The sequence below is a fragment of the Rhea americana genome, unplaced genomic scaffold (genome assembly GCF_003343005.1).
Source record: "Rhea americana isolate MKP2758 unplaced genomic scaffold, rheAme1 scaffold_271, whole genome shotgun sequence".
Lineage (NCBI taxonomy): Eukaryota > Metazoa > Chordata > Aves > Rheiformes > Rheidae > Rhea > Rhea americana.
In genome coordinates, this window is record NW_028186392.1 from 439,152 (window position 1) to 465,339 (window position 26,188).

Below are 26,188 nucleotides of genomic sequence, written 5' to 3' on the forward strand. Positions count from 1 at the left end.
TGGCATTACATACAGACAGATTAGATCTGCATTTTCTCTGTCCATATTATTTATCCTTTTAAATGCTGCCCTATCTGCTGACATTTGAAACAGCTGTTACAGCCTGAAGTCACAGTAAGAAAGATGTTACCAAATATGGATGCTTTCGCATCCTGTCATATTTATTTTTGTAGAAATAGTTAAAAACTTAAGTCTGCTGAGAAGAGCATTTATCAGTTGACTAAGCTGTGGTTAAAGTACTAGAAAAACCTGCTTGCTAGTTCTGAGGTTCATATGCTGAATAATTTAAAATGATGATTCTTTCTACAGAGGGAAAGGATATATTCTCAAGCCTTGCTTACGTGGCTGCAATGAAGCTAGAAATGCAAACTATGATGCAGAAGATACAATACCAGAAATTAGAAGGTTAAAATCAGTACAGACCATTTTTCCAAAGCTGGGCAGGTTCTCTGAGATTCTGCCTAAGACAACATATTAAAAGAAATCATTTGTGCAGTCACAATCTTAGCTAACATGGGTCTGGAATGTCAGTTATTGTGGACTTTGTCTTCAGATCCCAAAGAGCAAGGAGTAGAAGGCATTTTAATCCAGATCATCTTTCTTGGCACAGCTAAGTCTTGCTGTCGGTGGGGTGCAAGAAGCTACTGCCTGATGAAGACAATGGGGTATACTATGTGTAGAAATGGGCAATAAGCTGATTTCAAATGGTTGATTGCTTTCATATGATACTAGATTTTATATTTGCTTTACCTATACGTAGAAGAGTAGAGAGGACAATAACCAAAAGGGCACATAATATATATATATATATATAAAAACCCAACCACTAGAATCTATTATTTCTCTATAAAAAATAAAAATTAAAAAAAAATTGGCCACAATTGCAAAGAAGAAGAAGTAAATAAGAAATTGTTCTGTTAACCTACTTTCAAGATATTAATTTTAAATTTGCTACTCTAACTTGTTTTTAAGTTGCCTTTATAAGGGCTAAGGATGTTCAGCAACTTAAAACAATATTTTAAAATGTAGTGCTAAAAGGATAAATAAACTCAAGAAGCAGTTATATCCTTGAGGTATGTTTATATTAACAGATCAGCCAGATCTTCACTCTAATAGCTTAGGCTAGCTCCAGAGTACCTTAGTGAATTTTTTGCCTCGCTATGTAGAATTGGGAAGTATGGTCTTCTTGTACTGTATTTCTAAGAATACTTTCATCATCCCAAAGCTTAATTTTCTGCTGCGCATTATAGCATTTGAACAACTGGAATATCATGTGTGCTACACCTTACTAACAAGTATAAACAAAGAATGGAAGGAGTGAAGATTCAGTTTTTCTTTCATGTGAATTCTGTTTTAATTTATTATAGAATTGCAGATTTTTTTACAGAATTTTCATGCTATTTTCACAATTTTTTATTTGTGAGGGAAGGGAAGTAAATGTGTGTACAGCTGAGAGGAGGAGAGAAGCAGCAAGGTTTTTGTTAGCAATGTCATGGTAGCTGAAGCCTAGACTTGTCACTTGGGGCATTTTTCCCCACCTTCTCCTTTTCCATTTGATCAAAAAACCTTATACAAGTGTATGTGTTTTTTCTCATGGTCGTGAACTGAGAGTCCTACTGAAGTGCAGAGGCTTTGAGAGTAAGGAAGTAATATTGTGTCTTTTTAATGTCCCTGTCCCTGATGCTGCAGAAGCTGAGAGGTGTTCATAAGTTTGTTGTTGTAGCTGCTGTTACTCTACTAACGCTGTTATACTACAAGTACTGTCCAAGATTTTTAAAGGCTAGTACACAGAATTAGACTCTTAATTCCATGTTTTTCATCCAAATCATTCATATAATTTCTTTTTTATTGCAACAGTTTTTTCCCTGATAAGTCTGAAAAACTTATTCTTAACTCTTCTGAGCACCTGCTAGGTATTAAGGAAAATTAAGCCAGAGGAGGTAAAGTACAATCTTCTTAAACAAAAAACAAAAAAAAAAGGGGGAAAGAAAAAAAAAGAAAGAAAGAAAGAAAGAAAAAGAAAAGAATCAGCACCCAGCTTCTCCAGCAATCACCCAGATGCTAAACAGATTTGTTCAGGGTCCTTGTTTTTAATTGTTGTTTTCAGGTGCTACTGTTTTTCTTCATTTTCTGTATATTCTGCTCCTCAGTGGGTCTTTGGTTTGGAATTGTTGATGTAAGATCTGCTGGCATGATAGAAATGCCTGAAGCATTATTTATGAAGGGAAAGGGTGGGTCACTGAGGCTAAGCTGGGTGAAAGTATGACTAGAATGGTGATCTGATTGTTGGAGATATGTGATACTTTGAACTTACGTGTTCATTAGGAGATAATTATATGGCTGAAAGGCTCTTGAGGCAAGCAAATTGTGCCTGCTTTCCTAGACACTGTGTTAAACATGCATGTTTAAAAATATATGTAGTTATTCATAAAAGAGCTGCAATTTTATGTTCTTAAAATGAGAGTAATTTTCCAATATTTGGGCTTGTACTGGTGCTTTCTTGGACCCTTCCTCATATATTTTACTCTGTTATAGTGCACATGAGAGGAGAGATGACAGCGTGAAAACTAAGGAACAAGCAGTAGGGTATATAAAGCGCCTAAAGAAATCTTGTAATTTTCCCTCTTTTCTGAGAACTAGTGCTGAATCTGATGTCAGATCTGGTGATGTCTGAATAACTGTCATGTACAAGAAAGGAAAAAAAAAATTAACAGAGGGAGCAAGGGTATGATCTTGTAAGTGATGTAGTATTTGCAGCCACATTTACAAGGAAAGCTGAAAACATTTTTGTTGCTACTGTGTTATGTTGTTAGGGAAAGAACCAGTTATAAGGAAAATGTGGCACGTGTAGAGAATGACAATTTGTGCTTACCAAAGTTATTAATAATAAAAAAAAGTAATTATGCTCCTTAGCATCCTCCCCTACCAGAAAACAAAATGTGAAAAGACCGACTGTTACAGAGCCAACACAAAGGATTTGCAATTATTGGGGACGTTGCTCTCGTTCCATAGGGCTGTTTGCTTCCAGTATCCTTCTCTGACATTTCTTCTAAGCAGATTGAAGCTTTCACTCAGCCTATGACTAATCATCAAAGAATCACACCACTTACAACATATCTACCTGTGCACAGTGTGACAGGGTCTTTGTCTTTGCAAGTATTGGACAAAATCGTCCAACAAATTAACCTCCTATGTCCTTTTGAGTTTTTTGGATAATGCAGGGTTTTAATTTCAGCCTTGCAAGAGCAAGCAAAGGAGAAAAACAAAGCATAGCAAGAATTAAATGCCTCAGATGAGATCCAGCAAATGTTTTCTGAAGCTAGTCTTTAAATGTGGAGAAAAATTGAGCTGCCATTTTGAAGATAATTTTCGTTAATATACAGCTGCTCGCTTGCTCTGCCACAGCTAACTAAGAGCTGTCATTTTCTTCTTAAGGTCGGTTCTGTTACCTTAGTGTCCTAAAATACAAACCTGTCCTAGTTTTATCTGTAATTGGTTAAATCAAATAATATATTATTTTCTGTAAGTATATGAAGCTGAAAATGATATTTATGAATTATATAATATATTTATGATTTTCTTTGTTTCTCTTGTGTGCAAAAGACTTTAGATAATTCACTGGGTGTACACTTTTGGTCTAGAAAGGCATTTATTTCTTCTTTCATAAATCTCCATTCTGCTTCTATGGAGATTTTGTCTGCTGAAAAATAGATATACATCCCAAAAATCAAGCACTGATAAAATCTCTGCTCAGTATGTGTGGAAGCTGCTCGAAGAGAGGAAAAGTACTGTTTCAGACCCCTCTGCCAAGGAGAGAATTCGATGAAGGAGCTCACTAGATTACTGAAGGAAGCAAGTTTCTCTTGTCTTTGCAAGGTAAATCCCAGCACTGTACCTGGGATGCACTTGACAATGTATGGAACTTGTTATCAGCAGTAACATGGTAACAGTAACAAGTTCAGCCAAAGGAAAATTTCCTTGTAGCAGTGTCGAATCAAAGAGGACAATCAAAAATCTAAATAGGATAGCATGAAAAACAAAATATTTATTTACTCCAGTGATGCAGGAAATTAACACTTACATCTCCTGTTTTGGTCCCTCGGCAATTCCGTGAGAAATTTGTTCCTCCAAAATTTGGGAATTTGATATCTCAAATACTTACAGAAAAGCACATGGTTTTAAGCAAGCCATTGCTGATCAGTCCATAGAACACATCTGCTACAGGCTTTACTTTAAGCACGCTCCAAGACAGATGTTTGAAAGAATGCATTTCTTCTCACTGCTCTCCCTGCCATTATTCTAGTGAAAAAATTATACAGTTACAACAGATGCTTATATAGCTTCTGACAATTCTTATATTAGACACAACATTAGTTTGTTGCCAAAACCAGATTTACTAGCTCAATGCTCTCCAGTAAAGGAAGTAAGCTGCTGTAAGGGGAATAGCTTTAATTATTCCTGGATTCAAGACAGGAGAATGCCATAAGGTATTACACTTAAGAGGGCAGTCAGAAGTTAGAGTTCTCAGAAATTCTAGGTTGGATTCCAGTTATTTTAATTTACTTCAGGTTATAGGACTATAAATCTGTTTCAAAACTCAAAGTTGAGATAGGGGATTTAGGAGAGGACATTCAACTTGGTTAAAATACAAAAAAATCAATTCCCTTAGATGGAGCACAATCCTATGCAAACTGCAATGCAGTTCACTGTTTCTTTCCTTCTTCCATTTTGATTAATGAAAGCAGTGCACTTTCTCTCCTTCTACCAGTGATTAATACTTCTCTGTGCTTTTTCTTTCTTTTCTTTTTTTTCTTCTTCTCCCTTTTTTTTGTTTTGTTTTTTTTTGTTTTGTTTTTGTTTTGTTTTGTTTTGTTTTTTTTCTTTGGTAGCAGATTGTTGGGGGAGAGRTTCCACAGCAGATTCTTTCTGAAACTGAGTTTTAAAAGGGCTTTGCCAGCTGATTGTTTTATGAAAAGTGCTCCTCAGCTCGGCAGCAGCGTATAGCCTGGTCTGTGTCTGTCTGTGTCTCTGTTAAGGAGGGGAATAATTTAGGAGATACTCCTTTCAAAGTTTGTTTCCATCACTATAGTTGATAGTGCAAGGTGAAAGAAGATGGCTTGGTCACTGCTTCCTTCCCCATGTATGAGGAGTAGGCATTTTGGGACAATAGGAGACATTCACTTTAACTGAATCATAATTACCTACTRGCCTCAGTGGCGACGATTTGTTGTTCCATGTAAGTGGCTTGAGTTAAAGCCCTACCGTCTCTTTGGGCATGGGGGTAACACTTCTCAGCCACTGCTGTCAGTGGCACAGATTACTTTTTCTCCCTGAGTTCCCCTTGGGGAAGTACTGCCTCCAGTATTGACTAGGTCTAATTCGTATCAGCTAGACCTTGATGGTGAGACGTGACCTATTTTTAAAAAGCATTTCAGACTGTTATCTACACTAGTGATTCAGACAGTGCCAGGGGACGTTCCTGGACACGGGAACTCAACCATCCCTTCATTTCCATTGCTACAGCTGACTCTGGATGACTTCTGGCCAAGGCTAACTCTCCCAAATATCCCTGGGCAGAGTCTGGAGTTCAGTGTGAGCCAAGGCAATTTGTATGCAGCCATGCTGTTGTGGAGGATAAGAGAGTTTAGTAATGTGGATGGGGACTGCTGTGCATCTTTGGCCTCCATGCTGCAGAAAGGTACATTCGAGGCATTCAGTTTACTATAGAGATGTGGTACATCTTCAGTACTACATCACACAGAACTTACTTTTTTAGCGTGCTTTTAGCTTCTTAGGACACCTTGTTTTCAATTCCTTGGGTTTTTTTTTWATTTTTTTTCTGATGGTGAACTCAACTAATCACAATTTCAACTCGTGTTAAGGAAGATGAACTACAAATATATTTTTGCTTGTGCTTGCTTTTATTTAAAAGTGCATTTAAAATGCATATTGAAAGCATGTGCTGAAGTAAAATTGGTGGCAGTTTGCCAGTGTAGTCTTTGATGTTGCCAAGCATGAGGGACCTACATATAGGAAAATATAGCTTTCTTATTAAATATGTGATCAAACTACCATGTGCATGTTTTATTTCTTATCTTAAAAGCAATGTTTTACATGGTTAATCTCACATGGCAGTCTCCAAAATAACTATGTAACTATACCAATGAAATCTAGCACTCAACTTTATGTTTAACTTTCAATTTAGAGTCCATATATAAAATATATTATTTCAGCAGGGCAGCTGAGACCACGATCTGCAAAATCCTCTTTGCACTTGGCCGTAAGCTCCACCCTTTAAACAAACTCTTTATGCTGGTTTTAAGTTGAATTTTTCACTGCACGAGTTTCATTAATTAAATGGCAACACTCGAAGCAACACATTTTTTCCCCTRAAGCTCCTTGCACAAGGACCCTTTCATTCATAGTTTGTGAAAGCCATTTTTCTTCTGCCTAGCTGAGGAGAGATCTATGTGATAGGCCTGAAAGGACAGCTCCCAAATCCAGTCGTAACCACGAGCTACTTAAAATAGCTTGAAAACAAGTGGTTTCTCTTCATCATCTCCTTTTCTTCCAGTCATTTTTTGTCAAGCACATTTACCAGAAAGGTCCAAAATTCAGACACAGCATGGCATTTCCCTACCTTACTCCTTTCCTTTCCAGAGGCCTTTTACCCCTAGCTGTTGCTGTAGCTGCCAGCTCCATTCAGTTCACCTCAACAGGAATGCAGTCAACCTTCCACAGTTAATTCTGTTCAGGATTAATGAACTGTGCTTTAAACTGAGGGAACTGCTGATAAAACCGAGGTATAATTTTGTTAGAAAATTGTGTACTACTAATTATTGAAGAAGGTCTTTTTAGGACTCAGTAGAATCAAGTCTAACTAGAGAAGAAAAATCCACGGACAATTATGTGCACTTCTCATTGTCCCTCTCTCCGTGGAGATCTCTTTTCTTGGTCACCACCAAGACATGTCACCAGGAAGCAGGAAGTAGAAGCAGCAGTGAAAAGAGGCTGAAGTAGAACCATTTCTATCTCCATCCTTTGTTTCTGAGCAATGAACACTGTGTATAGTGTGATTTATTTAAGTATTAAAAAAACAGAAGCTGGTCAAAATAGTGAGGTCATTGCTTCTCCAGTTACACACCAAGAAAATTCCTGGTATTTGGCTTTCATGCTGGTCCTGGGAAAGTTGCAGTCATTCTCTTTCTCAGCTGTGCTTGTTCTCTACATTCGAGGAAAGACTTAGGGGATATGTTAGAAACAACTGTCCTTTCACTTTCTAGATATCAAAAAGCAGTGACAATGGAGACCTAGACAAAGTGAAACAAAATGGAGCTTTATCAAGAACATGACTAACAAGCCAGGGCAGTGAAAGGAAAAGAAAGACAAAAATAGGTGAAGAGCTGATGTTTAAAAACAAGATCACAAGGGTCACCTCATCAAAAATTTTCCAATTCTGATTCTGTTTGATCATACAAAACTTTGTTTATTTTTTCAGAGCCTTCAACCCTTCCWTTATGGTATGTGCGTTAGTATCCGTCCTGTACAACATTAGGTAGATACCATGACATTCAATATTTAGTGTTGCTTCATTGAAGGAGGTTTTATCATAATGAAATACACAACATTCATTCAACCATTTAGATCTTTTCTATGAAAAAAATTATGATGTAGAATACTTAATTCTTTAAACTATGCAGGTGTAATTAATTTTATCTTACAGAGAAATTGCATGGATCCTTCTACATTCTAAAAATATACTTTTGACTCTCCAAGAAAAATATATCCATTTGAGGCAGGATATGTGTATAAAAATAGATTGAATCCAGGTTTTAAATGTAAAACAAAATGACTCAAGTTTTCATAATATGATACTAAAAGGATTTTCTGTGCAGTATATTTTAATGGGCCAAATATCAACGAACCACAAGTATGCAAGTTTGTGTTCTGCACATATAAAGGCAGAGGAGCTGATGCATTTGAGTCAGAGTTCCCCAAAATGTTTTGTTTAAGAGCCAGATCCAACATTGTACTAACACACATGCTTATGTTTAAGCATATGAGTACAGAAAGTCAGCCAAGCACAAAAAAGCCAGTTACACAGTTATTTTTGAGACAGTGTGTTATTTATAATATACTCCACTGTTATATTTATAGATTCAGAAGAAATGATATCTTGTCTTCAAATATAATTACCACAGAGGATATGAATGGTGGGATTTTTTAAGCAGCCCAAGGGAACTGGGCACCCAGTTTCTAGCAGGTTTGTGACTCTGATAATTTGAGACTTCTTTGAACATGATTGCATCAACCATCTATAATGGCGCTGTCTGTTACTTGATGCAGGCTTTCTACGAGCAAGCCAGTTAAAAGGTTTTTRCAGTACTCAGAGGTCTTACAGTATAGTGAAATATTTTGTATCAAGTTCTCTTTGGCATAAGAAAGAATATACTTCCCTCTGTCCCTCCCCCCCCCCGCCCTGGATAGCCTCATGGGCCAAATGCTCAATCCTTTGATGTCAGTGGCAAAGTTTGATTTAAATGAGACCAGAATACACGGGCATGTGCTAAATCAGATATTTTTAAATGAATGCCACTTGAGATTGCGGAAAGAAAAATAAGCTCATAAATAGTTGTGATCTGTTTGAAGTCAAAGACTTTTCTCTCTGTAGGTCTATTTATAGTTTCAGGATAAGAAATTCTTATGCTTAGTAGGAATAACTGATGAGTGAGACTTTCACATACTCAGAGAGAAGAAAAGCATGAGTTGACTGTAATTTTCTGCATCTTCAGTCTAAAGAAAATTCATGAGTCTTGTAGCTGGGATATAAAATTAATCCTGCTTAGGTAGGAGGACCTTAATTACACACTTGCAGTTTTCCACTTGAACTGTGGTGTCTGTAGTACCCAATGGAGTCACTTCTCACTGATTTTTTTTCATCTGGATCTGTTGGTTTTGTTTTCTTCTTAAAATAAATCCTTGATTTTGCCAGTGAGTAAGATTGGAGGTGATTTTTTTTTTCATTTTTAGTGTTTATGCTATTGCTATATTAAGACCAGGATTAAGACAAATGGATTATTGTGAATCCTGAAGTGGTCCCTTTTTTGCTGCTGGAGTCCAGATCCATACAATATTAGCAATCTGCTTCTATGTGAAAGCCAAACAGTGACAGTTGCAATAATGAATATTTGCTGCAGGCCACTGGTATGAAAATAGCACAGTGCTGCAAGCCTGCGTCACCAGGAACAAATCTTCCATTTGACTGTGACTGAATTTCCAGGCTTGATTTTAGATCATTTATTGCTGAAATAGTTCTTAAGACTTTGTCATAATATAAAGTTAAGAAATGATGATTCAGTCTTCAAGGCATCAGTTCCTATGTCTTCCTACTGCTTTTTGGATTTTTAATCCCTTATACCTTTAATGATATTAAAGGACACCAAACTCTGGGCAGAGAGGAACACTGTATAATATTTAAAGAGACACATTCTAGTTAGTTTAGAAGGACTGATGAGAAGAGGATTTGAATTCTCTTTTTGTGAACTTACTTAACTAACAGCCTTTAGAATGTTTCCACCTTAATTCCTGTGAATGTTTTCAACATTTATATGAGGGAGAGCAGCTTTGCATCTTTAAGTATGTCATGACTTTTCCATTGTGAACTTGGATTCTGGATTATTTTCTTGCATGTTCTGATGCCATTAGTGCATTTGCATTAGTGGAATACGTGATGTATTAAAATAGGGCATATTTTGAAAGATATATGAGCAGAATATGTGCTGTGAATACTGACATTTTGGTTGGTTGAAGAATTAGTTGAAGAGTGCTGGTGACATTTACCATTTTTAGTTTAATTTTTATGTACAATGCTGATCTCATGCATGTATATTAAAATGCCCTCAAAATGACTAACATAATTGACCRTATTTTCTTTTCACTTTAAGATATTTGCATGGTGAAATACAAGATCACCGTCCAGATAGGAGGTCAGATATCTGAAGCAGAATAAAATCTGCAATTATTTAAGCTTTTTATTGTTCATTGCCTCAGGCTTTCCTATGTGTGGAACATAAAGAAAAGATGATCTATACTTTGCTTAAGGCATACTGACCTTTGCACTGYAAAGCTGGTAATGGTCATTGATGTACGGATCTAATTTCCTACAAGATTAGGATGAGTACCAACCTTGCCATCAGTCCTTAGAGAATGCTAATGTTTTTCTCTTTTCCTTCCCTTTCCCTGATGCTATCTGCGCTGTGCCTTCCTTTACACAATGAAAATGCATTGGCTAGCTCTGCTACTGTATAATAGCCTAGGGATGAAGAAACTGAAGTTTTAAAGTGCTGCTGGGAGTGGACTTTTAATGAAAATAATTTTGCTGCAGCAACATTGAACTGAAGAAAGCCAACATCAACATGGCTTTTCTGGGATRGGAAAGGAATGACTAGTTAAATGTGTAATTTTGTGGACAGAGCTAGAAAGGCTTCATTTACTCATCGGTTTCCCAACACAAGGCTGAATGTTTCAAAATAGTATTTTTCTTTTGAAACATTATTGTTGATCAGTAAAAAATAAGAGATAAGAACAGAATGTTCAGCAAGAAAGTATCATTCATTCTGCAGCAGTCTTTGATGTTCTTAGTACATTCAGGATATAGCCACCTCCAGAGTCACTTTCAGGGAAAAAAAAAAAAAACTTTGATTAGACCTTGAATGGGACCATACCTTTTCTGTACGCTTTAATGCCTGACAGTATGTAGAATATTCATTTCATAAACACAGCYTTTTGGTTTTATGAATAACAGTTTTCAAAAACTCTTTTGGAGAATATGTACAAACATAACAAAATACATATATCATAGAAATCCACAGAGCTAGAGGGGACCTCAAAGGTAACTTAATTATCCCCACTAACTGAAATAACTATGTTTCTCCTGCAAATGTTTGTCCAGCCAGTTCCAAGTCCTTCAACAGGCAATATTTCATGATCTCTGTAGGTAGGTTATTCTAAGGCTTTACAAGATTTAATATTAGAAAGAATTTCCTGATGTCTAATCAGAGTCTCTCTTGCTGTAATCTAATAGTCCTCACCCTGTTCAGAGGGATCAGGCAGAAGAGTCTATTCTCTTATTTTTAGCTACATTCTATAGATTTAAAAGCTGTTATCCATGTTTACCCTTCATCTTCCATATTCTTAAATGACAGTACCAATTCTTGCAGCATTTCTTTCAGCATATTCTTGCAGCATTTTTTTCCCCTGGCCATGTTTTCTAAACCATTAATTCATTTCAGCTTCCTACCTTGCAGCCCCTTCCCAGGTCCCTCTCTGGTTGGTTTGCGTTTGCGGTATTGTTGCTGAATTACCAGCAGTGCAAGTCATTGCTAATTTGAAGTTTTCAGTTCCTAGACTGGACACAGGACCTCCAGTGCTGATTAGAGGACAAAAAATAGTTTATAAATCTTTCACTTTACACTACCAGTATGATGGGGACCTTTTCCATAATATCCGTGTGGTATAGCTGGCTGTGTTCATCTTGTTTTCCACTACTGACAACTTTTTCTGAAAAACCCACTAGTGGGGCTGTTCTTCATCCTATTTTAATACATCAGATTAATCTTACTGAGCATGGATTCCTGCAATTGTCTTCATAAAAAAGCATCTTATTTTCTATAGATTGTTTCTCCAATGTGTTATTATTGTTTTGAAGCAAGTCACAGGGAGACCCCTGTGTGTTTTCTTTTGCTCCCAGTTTGCTATTGTCTGCTAAGTTAATAGGCATGTTCTTCATTAATGAAATTGTTGAACAGGATTAGTCTGAGCCATACCTCTGCAGGCATCATTTAATGTGTCTCTCTAGCATCGCAACACATACTGTGATCTGCAAGCTAAAGAATACTTATTTTGCCTATTCTAATAGATGACAATAGATAAAGCACATTGCAGGTAGAGCACACTAACGGCAAGAGACACATGAAACCAAACTGAGCTGTTTACATTGGAAACTACCTAATTCCAAGAGTAATCTCAGTAAAGCAACTAATATTTCTTGTAGGAGAAGCTCCTGTTCAGTATGTTTAGAATGACAAAGTATAGCACTGCAAAGCTTTTTCTCTCAGAAAAGACAGGACTATGCCTGTCCCTTATTCCCTTCTATTGTCACTTATTTCCTATCTTCTTCCCTGCCACATCAGTGCAGGATCTTAGTCCTTTACCTTGATAGGAACTTATCTGCTAGATTGTACTGTCATATAATTTTCTCTTTCTCTGGCACTGCGGAGATGTTTAACAGGAAATAAGTGAACTTCAATGGAAGAAACTAAGAGGTGAAGATACCATGCTCTCTGGAGGGATAATCTGAGTCCAGGGCATTCAGACCCCAAAATGGGATGACGAGAGATCTGTGGGAACCCTGTAGGAATTTAAGCTGTCAGCTCCTTGTTGCAGTTAGGACTTGGATGGCATGTCCTTGGCAGAGATGTAGGCCCTCCCAGTACTTACTTACCTGATGGAAAAAAAACTCATCTGGAGGCTTGAATTGAGTTTACTGAGCTTGCTGGGTTAACTGGCACTATTGAGCACTAATACTTAGAACTCAGTCATACAAAATACTATTTATACATTATTCAGACCATAATATTATTGTGTATTTTCTCTCTCTTGGGTTCAAAAACTACACAAAAACCATTTGTTCTTAGATCCAGGCGCTAAATTTCCAAATAGTTTTAGGTATATAACATSCTTAGAGTTTTTCCTAACATAAAATTGATGCACAGAACAAAAGTCTTTTTAGTGTCTAGGTGGATCTCAAATATAGACTGTTGTGTATTTAATCAATATCATTATTATATATTATTTGTATGTATGTGTGTGTGTGTAAATATATATATAGTATATATTAATAATTACTGTTCATTCAATACTAGTTTTGACTAAGATCAAGTGAAGTGTCAATGTTTTATCTGATATCAAGAACATATTATTATTTTAATTTTAATTTTGTGAGTACAGAATGTTAAAACTTTAAATTGACTACTTAATCAGAGTAAGTATTATGCAGGACTATGGCAGTTTATGTGCCTGAAGAGCTGTAAATAAATGTTAATTTCCTATTGTACTGGTAATTTATATGATCTCTTTTAGTGAATTATCCTTCAGTTGTACAGCACAGTCTTAATGACCTGTCTTCACAGTTTATAATTCTGTATTTACTGAGTGTTAGCAGAATGACGGAAGCAGAATACATGGCATTTTGATACATGGGAGTACTGTACTTTGTAAACATAAAAAATACAAAGAAGAAGTCAGATTTAGTTCATTACTATTAGTCGTTTCACYAGCATGGTCTGGCTTTCTGTGCGGTTACGGCATTGGGATGTAAACATGCAAATACCAAGGGTCACCACCTTCTATTTTGTTTCCCTCCATCTCCTCCCTTTGCCCACAGACGTTGCCACAGGGACACCAGCAATATCAACAACGACAACCGTGGAAATCCGGAAGAGCAGTGTTATGACCACGGAGATCACCTCTAAAGTGGAGAAAATCCCCACGACAGCCACTAGCAGCACCACATGCCCTTCCGTGGAGACGGAGGAAGAAAAAGCAAAAAGACTGCTGTACTGTTCACTATGCAAAGTCGCTGTCAACTCTGCCTCGCAGCTGGAGGCGCACAACAGTGGTGAGATGGAGCAGTGCTTGCTTTCTTCCTTTTTTTCCTTCTTTCTCAAGAGCTCTGCAATTATCTTCCCCTGAATAGATTAGATCTCTTGCAGCAGGGGACAAAGAGGTGGCAGAAAACTGGCAATTACATGGAATTCATTAACTATTAAAGAATAAAAATGACAAGCCAAGAGTCTTTCATAAAGGGGGAAGAAAGGAATTTCATTGCTTGCAAGTTACCCATTTTCTTCCATTTTAGCTTTTGCAGCTTCCAGACCTTATAGAGCTAAGTGACAGCTCATGCTTCGTTACCTTTGATGTTTGGAGTTTGCATACTTTTGTTTATGCCATCTAGCAAACTGCCTATGAATGCCTTTAGAGCTRTGTGAAATCTAACAAACTAAGGCTGAAACAGGGAGCATCAGTCAGTCAGAGTTCAATGATGAGAGTTAGAATACTTAGGTGCATATTGTCTGCCAGTAACTTCTGAAAATTATATATATTTTTCCTTTGTTTTAATTGGCTGATAGAGATTAATGTTTGAGAGTTGAATGGGCAGTTTACTTTTGTCTTTCTTAAATTTTAAACTTTTTCTAAGTAGCAGAGAGAGCAGCATTAATAAGTTCTAGTGGTAGAGAGGCATCATTTGCAGTCACTGTTTTAAACATCTTATTCATTGGGTTTGTGGTGAGCAGGGTTAAAAGATCTTGGAATTTCATATGGTAGCAGTGACTATCTGTGATAATCCTACAACAGTCCCTTATTTTGGGTGTCAGGGATTATCCGAGAGCATAGTAAACAGAAGTAAGAGATAGAAAGATATCCTCAGCTCTGAAATACCAAGAAAGAGATGATATACCTGCACCAAAATGAGGAATGGTCTTCTGGTGTAATAAAAAAAGAAATAACTTTGGCATGGCTGTAGAATCCATTGAAATTTAAAAAGGAAATGATAATTTGTTGGTATTCATGAGAAACAAAGCCTAATCAGTTTTAAATGCTGTGTTTGCTGTATGTCAGATCTTCAACTGGTAGAAACTGAAGTTAATAGAGCTGCACTCATTTAAACCATTAAACTTTATATGAAGACTACATCCTAAAACATTCTTCTGGTCAAGATGAGAGCCTAAATATTGTTCTGAATATTTAGTCAAAACTCGTCCAACTTTAGCCTTCTGTGCTTATAAACTGTGTATATGCTCACATGCCTGCGTGCTTGGAGACACATACATGTGGATGCATGTAGTGATTATTACTGGGGCACTAATTCTCTGTGTAGTAGCAGTCCATTATCATCAAAGACTACCTGTGTGGAAGTCAATAGTGCAAGAAAGTCTGAATAAAGGTACGGCAGCAGGACACTATTGTTTTCCATCCAACATTTATTTTAATCAAAAATGCAAGCAAAGTGCATAGTTCTCACAGGTTTTGGTTTCTGTCCAGGCCATTAAGATCCATAAGTTGCTGCCAGGAACCCCTGTCCCTTTGTGATTTGGGAACTAATTAGTTAATTACAGATTTAAGTGTAAGCTACCTAATGCATAGTGTTTATCAATCCATTCAGGAGGACTACAAATCAAAGCCAACTATACCTTTAATAGGTAAATTACTCTTTCTTTGCAACTACAATTTGGGTCTTATTAGCAGCAGGAATTAATGAGAAATGTCACACCCATTTAACTTCACATCAGGATACCTGACTGTGCCACTACTTGTTGGTGTGGCTGCTTTGTTCTAGTGTGTTACCTACAGATGAGTAATATAATAAATAAATATCAAATGTGAAATATTATTACATTAGTATGAATCCAATACAGCCAAACACAGTCGTATTCCAAGGATAACACATAGCACCAAGCTGAGGTTTATATAAAAWWTTTTTTTTTAGGGAAAAAAGAAAAAGACAATGAATGCAACCAAATTGCCAAAGTTTTTTCTGTTTCCCATTTCTAATGTCTCCAGGGACTAAGCACAAAACTATGCTGGAAGCTCGGAATGGAAGTGGAACCATAAAAGCGTTTCCCCGGGCAGGCGTAAAAGGCAAGGGACCTGTGAATAAAGGAAACACAGGCCTTCAGAACAAAACATTTCACTGTGAAATATGTGATGTGCACGTAAACTCTGAGACACAACTGAAACAGGTACTCAGCTAGCTTGCAGAGTGTGAATCCTTGGCTATTCTTTGTTTTCATGGTGATAAAGTACCAACAGAATCAGCATGTTTCAGTCTGACCGGTCACATCTAAATGGAGCTTGGGATTTTGTCCTTTGTACTTGACCTTTGTGCTGTGTGTTTTGGTTTTAGTATGATTTTTCCCTTGCACTGAATGCATTTTCTCTAAAGCTCTTGATTATATCTTTTTTAAAAAGGAGTTATAGAATTCCTGAGCTGCAACATGTTGCAGCTGTCTTTAGGCTACTATAATTGTCGTGAGCTGATAAACCCTGCCGTTAAGTATGCTGCATGATATCTGCCTTGACAAAGATGTGGATGTGGGTGCAACGAGTATTTTCACAGAACTCTGAATAACCTGCTTAGAAATGTGGAATGGATAGGATTTTTTTTTTTTTTTTTTATCAGTGTTGCTCTGTAACTGAGAAGCATGACCTCCAAACTGCAATTACACTAAGTCATATTCAGTCATTCTTCAGATGAACAAAGTCTTTGTTCTGTAAAACACTTAGTTTAATTCCATATGCCTTTTGGAATTAAATACTTGTTAAGGAACTTTACAAGAATGAAGATAAATTCTGTAATGGACAATAGCAATACTTGTCTTATGTTTTCAGGGAAAAAATGTCCAGTTATTTCTTCTGTCTTTGTTCGTTTTGTACGAACTCTTTTGAGAATGAAAATCAAAGTAAAAAGATTTGTTCTGGAAAAAGTCCTTTACATCTAATACTGCAATAAAGTCTGTGTGGAAGGACTCTTGTAAAATCTAATAGATTTTATGAAGAAGATAATGGATTTTGTGATTTTATTTCACTATCATTTAATTTGATATTTAACCATCTTTCAGCTGAAATYTTAGAAGTATCTCTAAGCTTCTTAGGGATTTATTTATTTATTTATTTATTGTGTGAATAGGGGACACACCATTTCTAACGTTTGTCCAAAACTTTCTATCAGCAGTGGTTTGAGTTTGATAGGTGCTTTACAAATATAKGGATGAATTTTTCAAAGGCTTCTAACTTTGGCCTAATTCAGGTCCTCTTGAAGTTAACAAAGGTGGGAAATTCATTGACTGCAGTGGAAGCAGAGTTGAACGGAGCACTTCTGAAAATCACAGTCCTGATATATGGTTCACAAAGAAGTTGTTCAAATTGGAACAAACCAATTTCCCATTCATTACTGAATTATTCAAAGTGGAGAGCAGTAGCCTTCAATATTGGAGCACCCTTGTCTGAAGCAGAAGCTGAAGTGGTCTGTTAAGGAAGTAATGCTCATTAATTTTTTTTCCAATATGTTTTTTTAACAGCACATAAGCAGTAGAAGGCACAAAGACAGAGCTGCTGGGAAACCACCTAAACCTAAATACAGCCCCTACAACAAACTCCAAAAGGGAACACATCCTCTAGGGGTAAGCCAATCACCTTCTTATTCACAAAAGCCTTTTAGAAAATGTGAGTGGAAAAACGTTTAATATGAGAGGGGTAGAGTGTCTGAATGAGCCCATGGATGCTTATGAGAGACTTTTTATTTACTTTGATGGGCGCTGGACTGCAATCAGTACATGCTCGTTTTGTAACTGCACTGAATGACCTCAGAAAAGAGCCTTGTTTCAAAGGTTATTAGACAGCAAGAATGGAAAGAAATATCCAGACACTAAACAGGATCATTCCAGTTTTCACCCAAGACAAGATTGATGAAATGACTAAGTAAAACTCTAAACATAAAATCTTTAATTCTAACCTAATTTAGAAGACTACTCCGATAACAATTGAAATATTTAAAAAGAAATCCATCTTGCAGTTCATTCCACTCAGTTCCAGCATGGTTCTGGTCACATTCCCAACTGCCAGGATAAGCTTTCTGAAGCACAGTTCTCTCAACTTCAAAGGATGAAAAAAAAAGAAAGTTTACTTTTTAATAAAAACCCTGTTAGGATTCCGCCATTAGTCAAGAAACAGCTTATACTGTGGACTGGAGAGTGAAGCTTGTGGCATTTATCTCCATMAGATAAACTGTGTGATATTTTTTGTGTGACATGTGGTTTTGTAAGGGTTTATAGAGGGTTTTGGCAGGGGGAGGATGTTGACTCATTGGCCTCATACAAATCATCCACTCACTCATTGTCCATCTTCTTTAAGAGAGGCAGAATYTGGAGCTCTTTTCTGTGAAAGCCCAGTTCTCTTCTGGTTGAACTAACACTCTTTTCCTGGCAACAGAAAATTTGTCCTTTTTGGGACAGGCCTAATGTGTGGTATATTTATGCATCATTCAGTTGTGTAGGCGCTTTCCCAGATGTCATAACATACTGTACTGCACTATTCTGGCAGACCCGCTGGTGAGGAAATGGCCCCATAGGGTTTGTCAGTAATACTCCAGGGAGGCCAAGGTCTCTGACAGTTATAAACTATACTGAAAGGAATAGAAAATATATAATTAGGAAGGCAGGGTATGGAACAGCTAAAGCCTCACTGACAGGATTATTATTCCTTTAGGAAATTCGTTGTTTCCCAAAAGATGGAAATAACTATTACATTACTGTTGCTGTGACTGTGCATAGTCATCTACTCACTTATTTATGTAGTGGTGATTTCTGAGARCTCCAGTCAAGGCCATTCAGTTGCTGCATAGACAAATAACACAGGCGACGTGTCCTTCTCCTGCTCTCCCACTTGCACAATCCRCACTGTCCACAAGTCAAGCTGGAGGTGAGCAAAGAGGCAAAAGAGATTTAAAGGAGAAAGAATGAGTTAGCAATAAACCAACAGATCTCCGTAGTAGAATAGAGGCTACACAGCAGAAGGGTAAGAGCAGCTCTCCATTTTTTTTTTTGTTTTGTTTTGTTTTGTTTTTGAACAGGAAGAATACCAAAACTGCTGGCACTTCAAATGCAAATAGCATAGTAACAAGCCAAAGATATGCTAATTTTACTTTGAATCTAAATGGTTTTGATGAACTATAGACTTTCTAACTTCCTTAACTCCCCACTAATTTTTCAAGTCSCTTATTGTCCCTTCGTTCACTCCACTGTAAATGAAACGAGTGATGCCTACTTAACTCTTCATGCTGACCTGTTGTATAGTACTTGCAGAGAGATTTGAAATTAAGACACATTGTTCTGTATATGATAAATATTATTGTTGTTGCAACTATCTTGAAAGGAGAATAGAAACATTTTGATAAATGAACTAAAAGGCTATCTAACWTCATTAGAAGTTTCTGATTCCTTTAAGAGCTGCAAGGTTGTCTTAGCCTTTTTATATAAACAATCACCTAAGATCTTTGCTCTTCATGACAAAAATGCATCAGCCTCACCAAAGCTTTTTTCKGCAGAAGTTAGAAAAAGAACATACTACCTTTTCATAGTTTCTCTAGAACAACAGCTTTCCAGTTTCRTGTTTTGTCCATTTTTTTTCTTTCATAGGAAAAAGCTTTATGAATTCCCATGATACAATTTCATGGTTTAAGAAATCTTGTAATGTTGTGATTTATTTGATACATGAAGCCACARTTTTCCAGTATATATAAAATACCAGACCAAAGAGAAAAAAAGTTATCTGGCATTTGATCATTTTACAAATCCACGCTTTTCTATAGTAAAATGGCCCTGACGGAAAACATCGCAGACCACAGTAAGAACCCCATTAGAGGGTGGGTTTTTTGTATTTTTGCAGGGGTTTTTTCTTTGTTTTTGAGGGCTTTTCACTGTCTATTCTAAATAAAGCTGAAAAAAACATTTAGTAAATAAATAGTAAGGAAAGAGGAAAAAGTAAAATATTCAGAAAGGGAAGAAAGACAGCTTGATTCAGTAGGTCTAGTACTGATCAAGAAAAAGATAAGTTCATTGATTTTTGTATGTACAATGAGGAGACTTGTATCTAACACCCATTATGTCCTCCATTAAGAGAAGTATAGAATTTGGTCCCCTTTGAATATCTCCTCCAGAGTTTTACAAGACCTTGAGGCCCACAGAGTTGCCAGTACCCATTTGACTGGTAAAGAAACAGAACATTTTTGGAATACAGTGATAATATCGTGATGAAACTTGCCATGCAGTTCCTGTCCTTCCTTTCTGACTACTCACTCAACAAACTCCTGTTGAGTGGAAAATATCAGACTGATGTGGTGCAAGATAATTATTTGAAAACCCTTTTCAATTTCAAGGATGAGAAATTGATCTTTCCCAGTGAGTGAGAAGTGTCCATACTGAGACTGAGATGTACCATACCATATATATGTTCTTGGTAAAGGACAGCAGCTCCTCCCAGGGCAGGGACCCCACCTAAGGTCTGACAGAGCCAGTGGGAATTGTTCTTTATCATTGGGTGAGGTCTATATCCTTATCTTAGAATTATAAAACCAGAACAGCAAACGTATTCAGGCTCCTGGCTTCTAATTAGAAAATTAAAATCCCATTGATTTGATCCCATTGAAATCTGTGTAGACTACTCTGGTGTTCCTTTATGTGCATACAAAATATAAATGCTCTATACACAAATAATAATGAACCTCTGTGAGCATTTTTAATTAGTCTTAGAAATAATAAACAGTGATGCTTGAGATTTTTTTTTCTCTTTGGAAACCATAAATGAAGGATTTTCTAAATTGTATTTGGTATTGCACAAGGCCCATGTTATAAAAGTGATTACTTACAAGTATCATGATTTTGCCTTTTGTTAGGTGATATAGATAAAAGTTTTTCATGGTAATATTTTAAAAACATCTGAGACTTTTTCACAGTCTTTGTATGAATGAGCAGTATCTATATGGAAAAAAGCTTCTGAAGACAGAGCAATATGATGTAGGGCAGCACCCATAGATTTCATCACCTATTTGAACCCACGAGAAGTTTGGAGATTTTCATAACTTGTGCAAGTTAAGCTTTTTTTGATTTACTTGTTATTAGAGTAATAACAAGCAAAATGTACAGTAAAATGTACTTGTTATTACTCTAATACTTGTAATTAGAGTAAAAACAAGCTAATAAAAAGCAGCTAACTGGAGATTTTAAGCAGAACTTGCATCCTAATAATAATAAAAGCAGAAGTATTTTCTCAGTCATACTAGGGAATAGGATATGTTTTCATTCTGCTCTGGTCTTTATCATGAAGCAGTCCTGATGGAGGTCTCCAGTTGATGGCTAATTTTTTCTTATTTAATTCTTGCAGGATATGYGCAGCTTTACTTTGATGCTGATCACCCAGCCCCTCTTTAGGTTTGCTTTGATTTCTCATCTTGTATTAAATTATAAGTCTCAGTGATAAGGCATGAGCCCACAACCAGCTGAATATTGAAACGCTTTATCCCCTACCAAATCCCACTCACTCTCATTCGATGTGTGGGAGATTGTATCTCCTGTTGCAAACCTGCAGCTTGTAGAGTCAGTAACTGGTGCAAGGCCGCTCTCTTGATTTTCCACTTACAGTCTAAGTCAAGCTTTCCATCCTGTAGCTAATATGAACAAATTATCTCTCTCTGTTTGTTTGTTTTCTCTCTTCCCCACAGGTAAAATTAGTATTTTCAAAGGAACCTTCAAAGCCAATGGCTCCGCGAATCTTACCAAATCCGCTAGCAGCTGCAGCAGCAGCTGCTGCTGTGGCTGTGAATTCCCCTTTCAGTCTTCGAACAGCCCCAGCAGCTACCCTTTTCCAGACTTCAGCACTTCCTCCAGCACTCCTACGACCAGCTCCGGGGCCTATACGGACCACCCATACTCCTGTGCTGTTCGCTCCTTACTGAACTCCACACAGGAATTAATTGTACTGCAATAATTTTTCAAATCAAAAGAAACAAAAAAGAAAATCAAGAACATTGAACTATGCAGTGTTTATTTATAGTTTAAAGTATATATGAAGAGCCAGGACTTTTGATAGAGAACTGAACAAATTCTAAAAGGGGGAATGGGCAGTATTTTCTCCAGATGAGAGCATTCCTCCCGAGTATTGATCGTTTTAGAACTGATCTCCAGCATTGACTTGTAGTGACATATAAAACTTGCAAAGCCTTTTGACTGTGCTTTTTGGCACATATTTCCCTGCAATGTCTTTCCTGCTTTATGAAACAACTTACAAATTTGTCTAAAGGGCATTAACTGGTTCCAATGTACATAAAATACTTTATTCTGTAGATTAAAGAAGAAGGAAAAAAAAGAAACACTGTGAATAGTAGTACCCTTACCAATCCTCCTGCCAAATCAGCAGTTACTGGGTATTTATCTGAACAAAAGTAGTTACAATAGATGTCTTGTAAAACAGTAGTATTGTGTCTCTATCTATGCCACTAGGTTTCTAACCGAGTTTCATAAAATGAACAAATTATGTCACTTTGGTAAGTAGTCAAAAATGATGACAGTAATGTGGAGCTGTTCCTGGTGAGCAAAAATGATTTTCCTCACCTGCAGAAGAATGGGCATGAAGATAATCTATAGTTAGGACGAAGTAAATGGTAAAGAAGATTTAATGAAAAAAGAAGTTAAATCATATGCTGTACACAGAATAGGGCAAACTTTTATCTAGCTGAGAACGTATGTGTACAGTGTGTGTATATTCAAAAGGTGTAATACATACAGGATTGATTACTGTTTAACACATGCCAATGGACAGCAAAAAATATACTCTTTTCATGAAACAGGCATGACACTTCAGTGTTGAGCAGAGAGAAGACACAAATGGGTTACACATAGTCATAACTAGCAAATGAAAACCAAGAAAGAAATCCTGGCCTCATTTAAGTCAACATAAGGTTCCCCCTGACTGCAATGTAGCCAGAATTTTATCCCAAGAATGGCACATACTCTTTTTATATCATACCAGTGGGAGTGTCTGTAGATACAGGTATCATATTTTTGCTATAGGCTTAGTCTTAGAAACAGATCTATTCTCTTGTTTCATTTCCTGCTGATGTGATATAAAATGTTTTAATATACATATAAAATGTAAACAGCAACACATGAGATACATATTATGAGATAACTGCACATTGTGGGTTTGGARCAAATACAACCTTTAGGATTTGAAGGGACCCTTGAATTCTCTAGCTGACCTTTATGTATGGACAGCTTAAAGCCTTATATATTTACTGTGAGGCTTAAAGGGGTTGACAGTGTCCCTTTAAAGTAAGATTTATCAGGGGTATATATAGATATATTGTATATATGTTAGAGTAAGAAAAATAACTTATAACAGAAAATCTACTATATAAAATAATTATATAACCATTGACTTTCACATGTGGGTCATTAAGTGGTAAGTATCAAACAACAGAGAAAAAATAGACATGTCTTGAATCTGATTCTTGCTGCCTGCTTTTTCCCATAGGGAGCTGAAAAGTATCTATTAGTATTTTGGAGTGTGCTGCTGAGTCACATGCAACCACTCTGATGTGTAGCTAAGTGAAATGCCTACCATACATTTAGGAGGAATAAAAATTAAAAACATAATTTAAGTTTAGATGGGGAGATAATTTAAAAGATTTTATTAAAATGATGTAATGCAAAATATTGACCATGTGGTTGCTATCTAATACTGCCTRTGGTTAATATGGACAGTTGGGAGATCTAGAGGATGGGAATATACAGCACTTTGACTTGCAGTTCATCAGTGAGCCTTCCATTGGTATTTGCCATTTTTTAAACCTCTCTGCATATAGATTTTATAAAAAATATATATAAAAAGAGAGAAAGAAGAGGTTCCATGGATGTCTGTGTCCAAAGAATTCCAAAGAGATGCATTTATTTATCTACAAGTATTAAAATAAGTTCTATATTATGTATATGTATTTCATCCAGTTTATTTGCAACGTTTGTGCCTTGAAATCAAATGGGCTTTTGGTTATATTTAATTGACTCCACTGCAGACATAGAACAAGTGTGATGGTGATTTCAGGGCTGGTTACTAGCTGGATTGCTTTGGCCCAGTTTCCAAAAAGAGAAGAGTATGGGTAAGTTCCTGAAGCCAAGTTTAGGCACCTAAATTATTAGGAGCTGACATTTAAAAGGGCTCCATACTCTCTAGCTCCCAGTAAAGAGGCAGTARACAGGCCAGCCTTCAAAACCTGGGCCTACCGTTCAGTATTTAGAAAATGTTTCCACTTACTTGGGTACCTGAATATATCACAGTAACGTTAAACTCCTCTTTGCAAAGTCTTGGCCTTGGGTGTTTTTAAGCCTACTTTCAACCTTCCTTCTTTTTGCAGAAGTTGTAATGCCATTGCCAGCTGTGTGTGAATTCCTCCTTGAACAGGGCACTGGTGTCTAGCTGTGCTCCGTGAACCGCCGGTTGTCTCCAGAGCCTTTTGTAATAGTCCATGGAATTAACAGTTTGCTGAACAAGCCGAGGAGGACTGGTGTTCTGGGAAGGGAGATGGGCTGGGGAGARATTTTCTCCCAAGAAATAATACACAGACTGGAAAAGAAGAGACTGTAGGCTCTTAAGCRTGGCCTTTTGGTACACGGGTACCTGCTCTGCATCCTGCCATGTTGTCGAGATGCCATTAAAATCAACAGGCTGATCCTTGCCAAACATTGTGGCCTGTGGCATGTATGGAGGCACAGTACTAAGGGCAGAGTTAATACAAGTGTTGCTAGAAACAAGAGTGTCATTCCAATACTTACATCAGCTAATTCGCAATGACACTTTCAGTTTTCTTGGACCTCTTTTGTCACAGTGCTCTATGGAACAAGTTTTTGTTCACACAAGTCTCTTTTAAATTTCAGCTGTAAACAACAAACTCGATTCTTTTTATGTCTCTTACTCACTACCTAATAAAGGATAAAGCCTAAATGTTAGAATGTATAGTGGATTTTCTGTGCCTTGCTGTTCCACCCTCTGTTGGTGACAAATCGACATAGTTGGGATGTTAGCACAACAGTTTTATATATATCTGTATATACATACATGTGTATGTATATTTGCACACACACACACGTATATGTACATATGTATATGTGCACATGCATGTGTATGTGTATATATGTATATACATACATACATATAAAGGAAAATACTGGCAGAGCAGTCTAATTGGGCAAGGGGAGCTTCCAGTCACAGGTATGGCCACCGCAGCTGAAAAAGGGGCTAGCAAACAGAAGACAMTTTACACTTACCTGTCAATGCACCAATGCAGAAAGCACTGTAAAACAAAAATGTATCATCATATTTCATATTGCAGGAACGCTCCAAGACCAAGAGGAAGCCTAAAGTACAAGGAAACAGATCATTTCATCCAGAACACAGTCACTCACTGGAATAATGATGTGAAAACAGATGGCAGGGTAAGGGGGGGGGTATGAACTCAGAAAAGTGAATAGGTTCAGGGATGTTTTCTTTAATTCTATACAAAGTGTTAAAGATTGACTGTTCGATCCCAAATACGTAGTATTTTTGTGGGAGGGATATTATATATATATATATATATATATATATATTTCTGCTATCTGCATTTTCCAGCTATCTTTGGCTTTAAACCTTTGTTCTGAAGGTTCATCATTGCTCTGAACCATAAGATTAGTTGCCTTCTTGAAAGCTGCTATAAAAGCTGACTTTCAGAGGTCAGTAAGCAAATGGTATAAATATGATCTGAAATGAACTGGAAGAAAAGAAAATAAACTGGCCGTGTCAAGGAATATTGTATTTGAAAAGTATATATCTTTATTTTAAAATAAAGTTATATATAATTTAAAATAGCTAAATAAAGTTAATATAACTAGAATAATTACATCTATCATTTTATTAGTGGAATACCACAATTGGCTCTGTATTTTAAAAYGTCAGAAGACTTTTTAGATGCTGAATCATTGCAAGAGGGCTGTGGGTAAATTTAATGTCTCATACACATTAGTTTTTAGTTATACCAGGAACACGATAACTAAATGGATTTGCCTGAAGTTGCTTCTACTTCTGTCCCCAAAGATACCATAGGATATTGRCCCAACATTCCCTGAAAGTTAAAATAACTTCCTCTTAGGAGCTTCTGCCTTCTGCTCCCTGTAAATACATAGTTTTCAGGCTCTCTTTAAAGAATCCCGAAAAATTTCTGTCTGAAAAAATTCTGTCTTTATATCTTTGATTTTTGTAAAAATRGATATGTCAGTTCTGGACATAAAACTAAAATTGAAGAGCAAGATACTTTATTACAGATTTGCAAACTTTCTTAGGAGTGGCAAGATTCTTGTTGCTAGGTCTGAGGCACAGAGGCATAAATTGTTTGGCTGCCTAAAATCCTTACAAGTCAGGTGGAGTCAAAAGCCTAAAATGCTTTATTAAGGATATATACTTTCTATTRAAATAGTTGGCTAAGCTTCCACTTTCAAAAGTGACTTCTGCACAGTTCAGGCTTCAGGAATCTAAGCACCTGCAGCCC

General features: G+C 36.7%; 1 protein-coding gene across 4 annotated transcripts in view; it reads left to right on the top strand.

Annotated features, from left to right (window-relative positions):
- ZNF385D (zinc finger protein 385D) overlaps positions 1 to 24,617 on the top strand; it is a 157,346-nt gene extending 132,729 nt beyond the window's left edge. For all 4 annotated transcript variants that reach the window (XM_085308232.1, XM_085308233.1, XM_085308234.1 and 1 more), the window contains 4 exons: positions 13,445 to 13,678; positions 15,622 to 15,800; positions 17,139 to 17,240; positions 21,335 to 24,617. In XM_085308232.1, the coding sequence (XP_085164358.1) occupies positions 13,445 to 13,678; positions 15,622 to 15,800; positions 17,139 to 17,240; positions 21,335 to 21,568 (749 nt within the window). In that variant the 3' untranslated portion in view covers positions 21,569 to 24,617. The remainder of the gene's footprint in view (positions 1 to 13,444; positions 13,679 to 15,621; positions 15,801 to 17,138; positions 17,241 to 21,334) is intronic.
- The last annotated feature ends 1,571 nt before the right edge of the window (positions 24,618 to 26,188 follow it).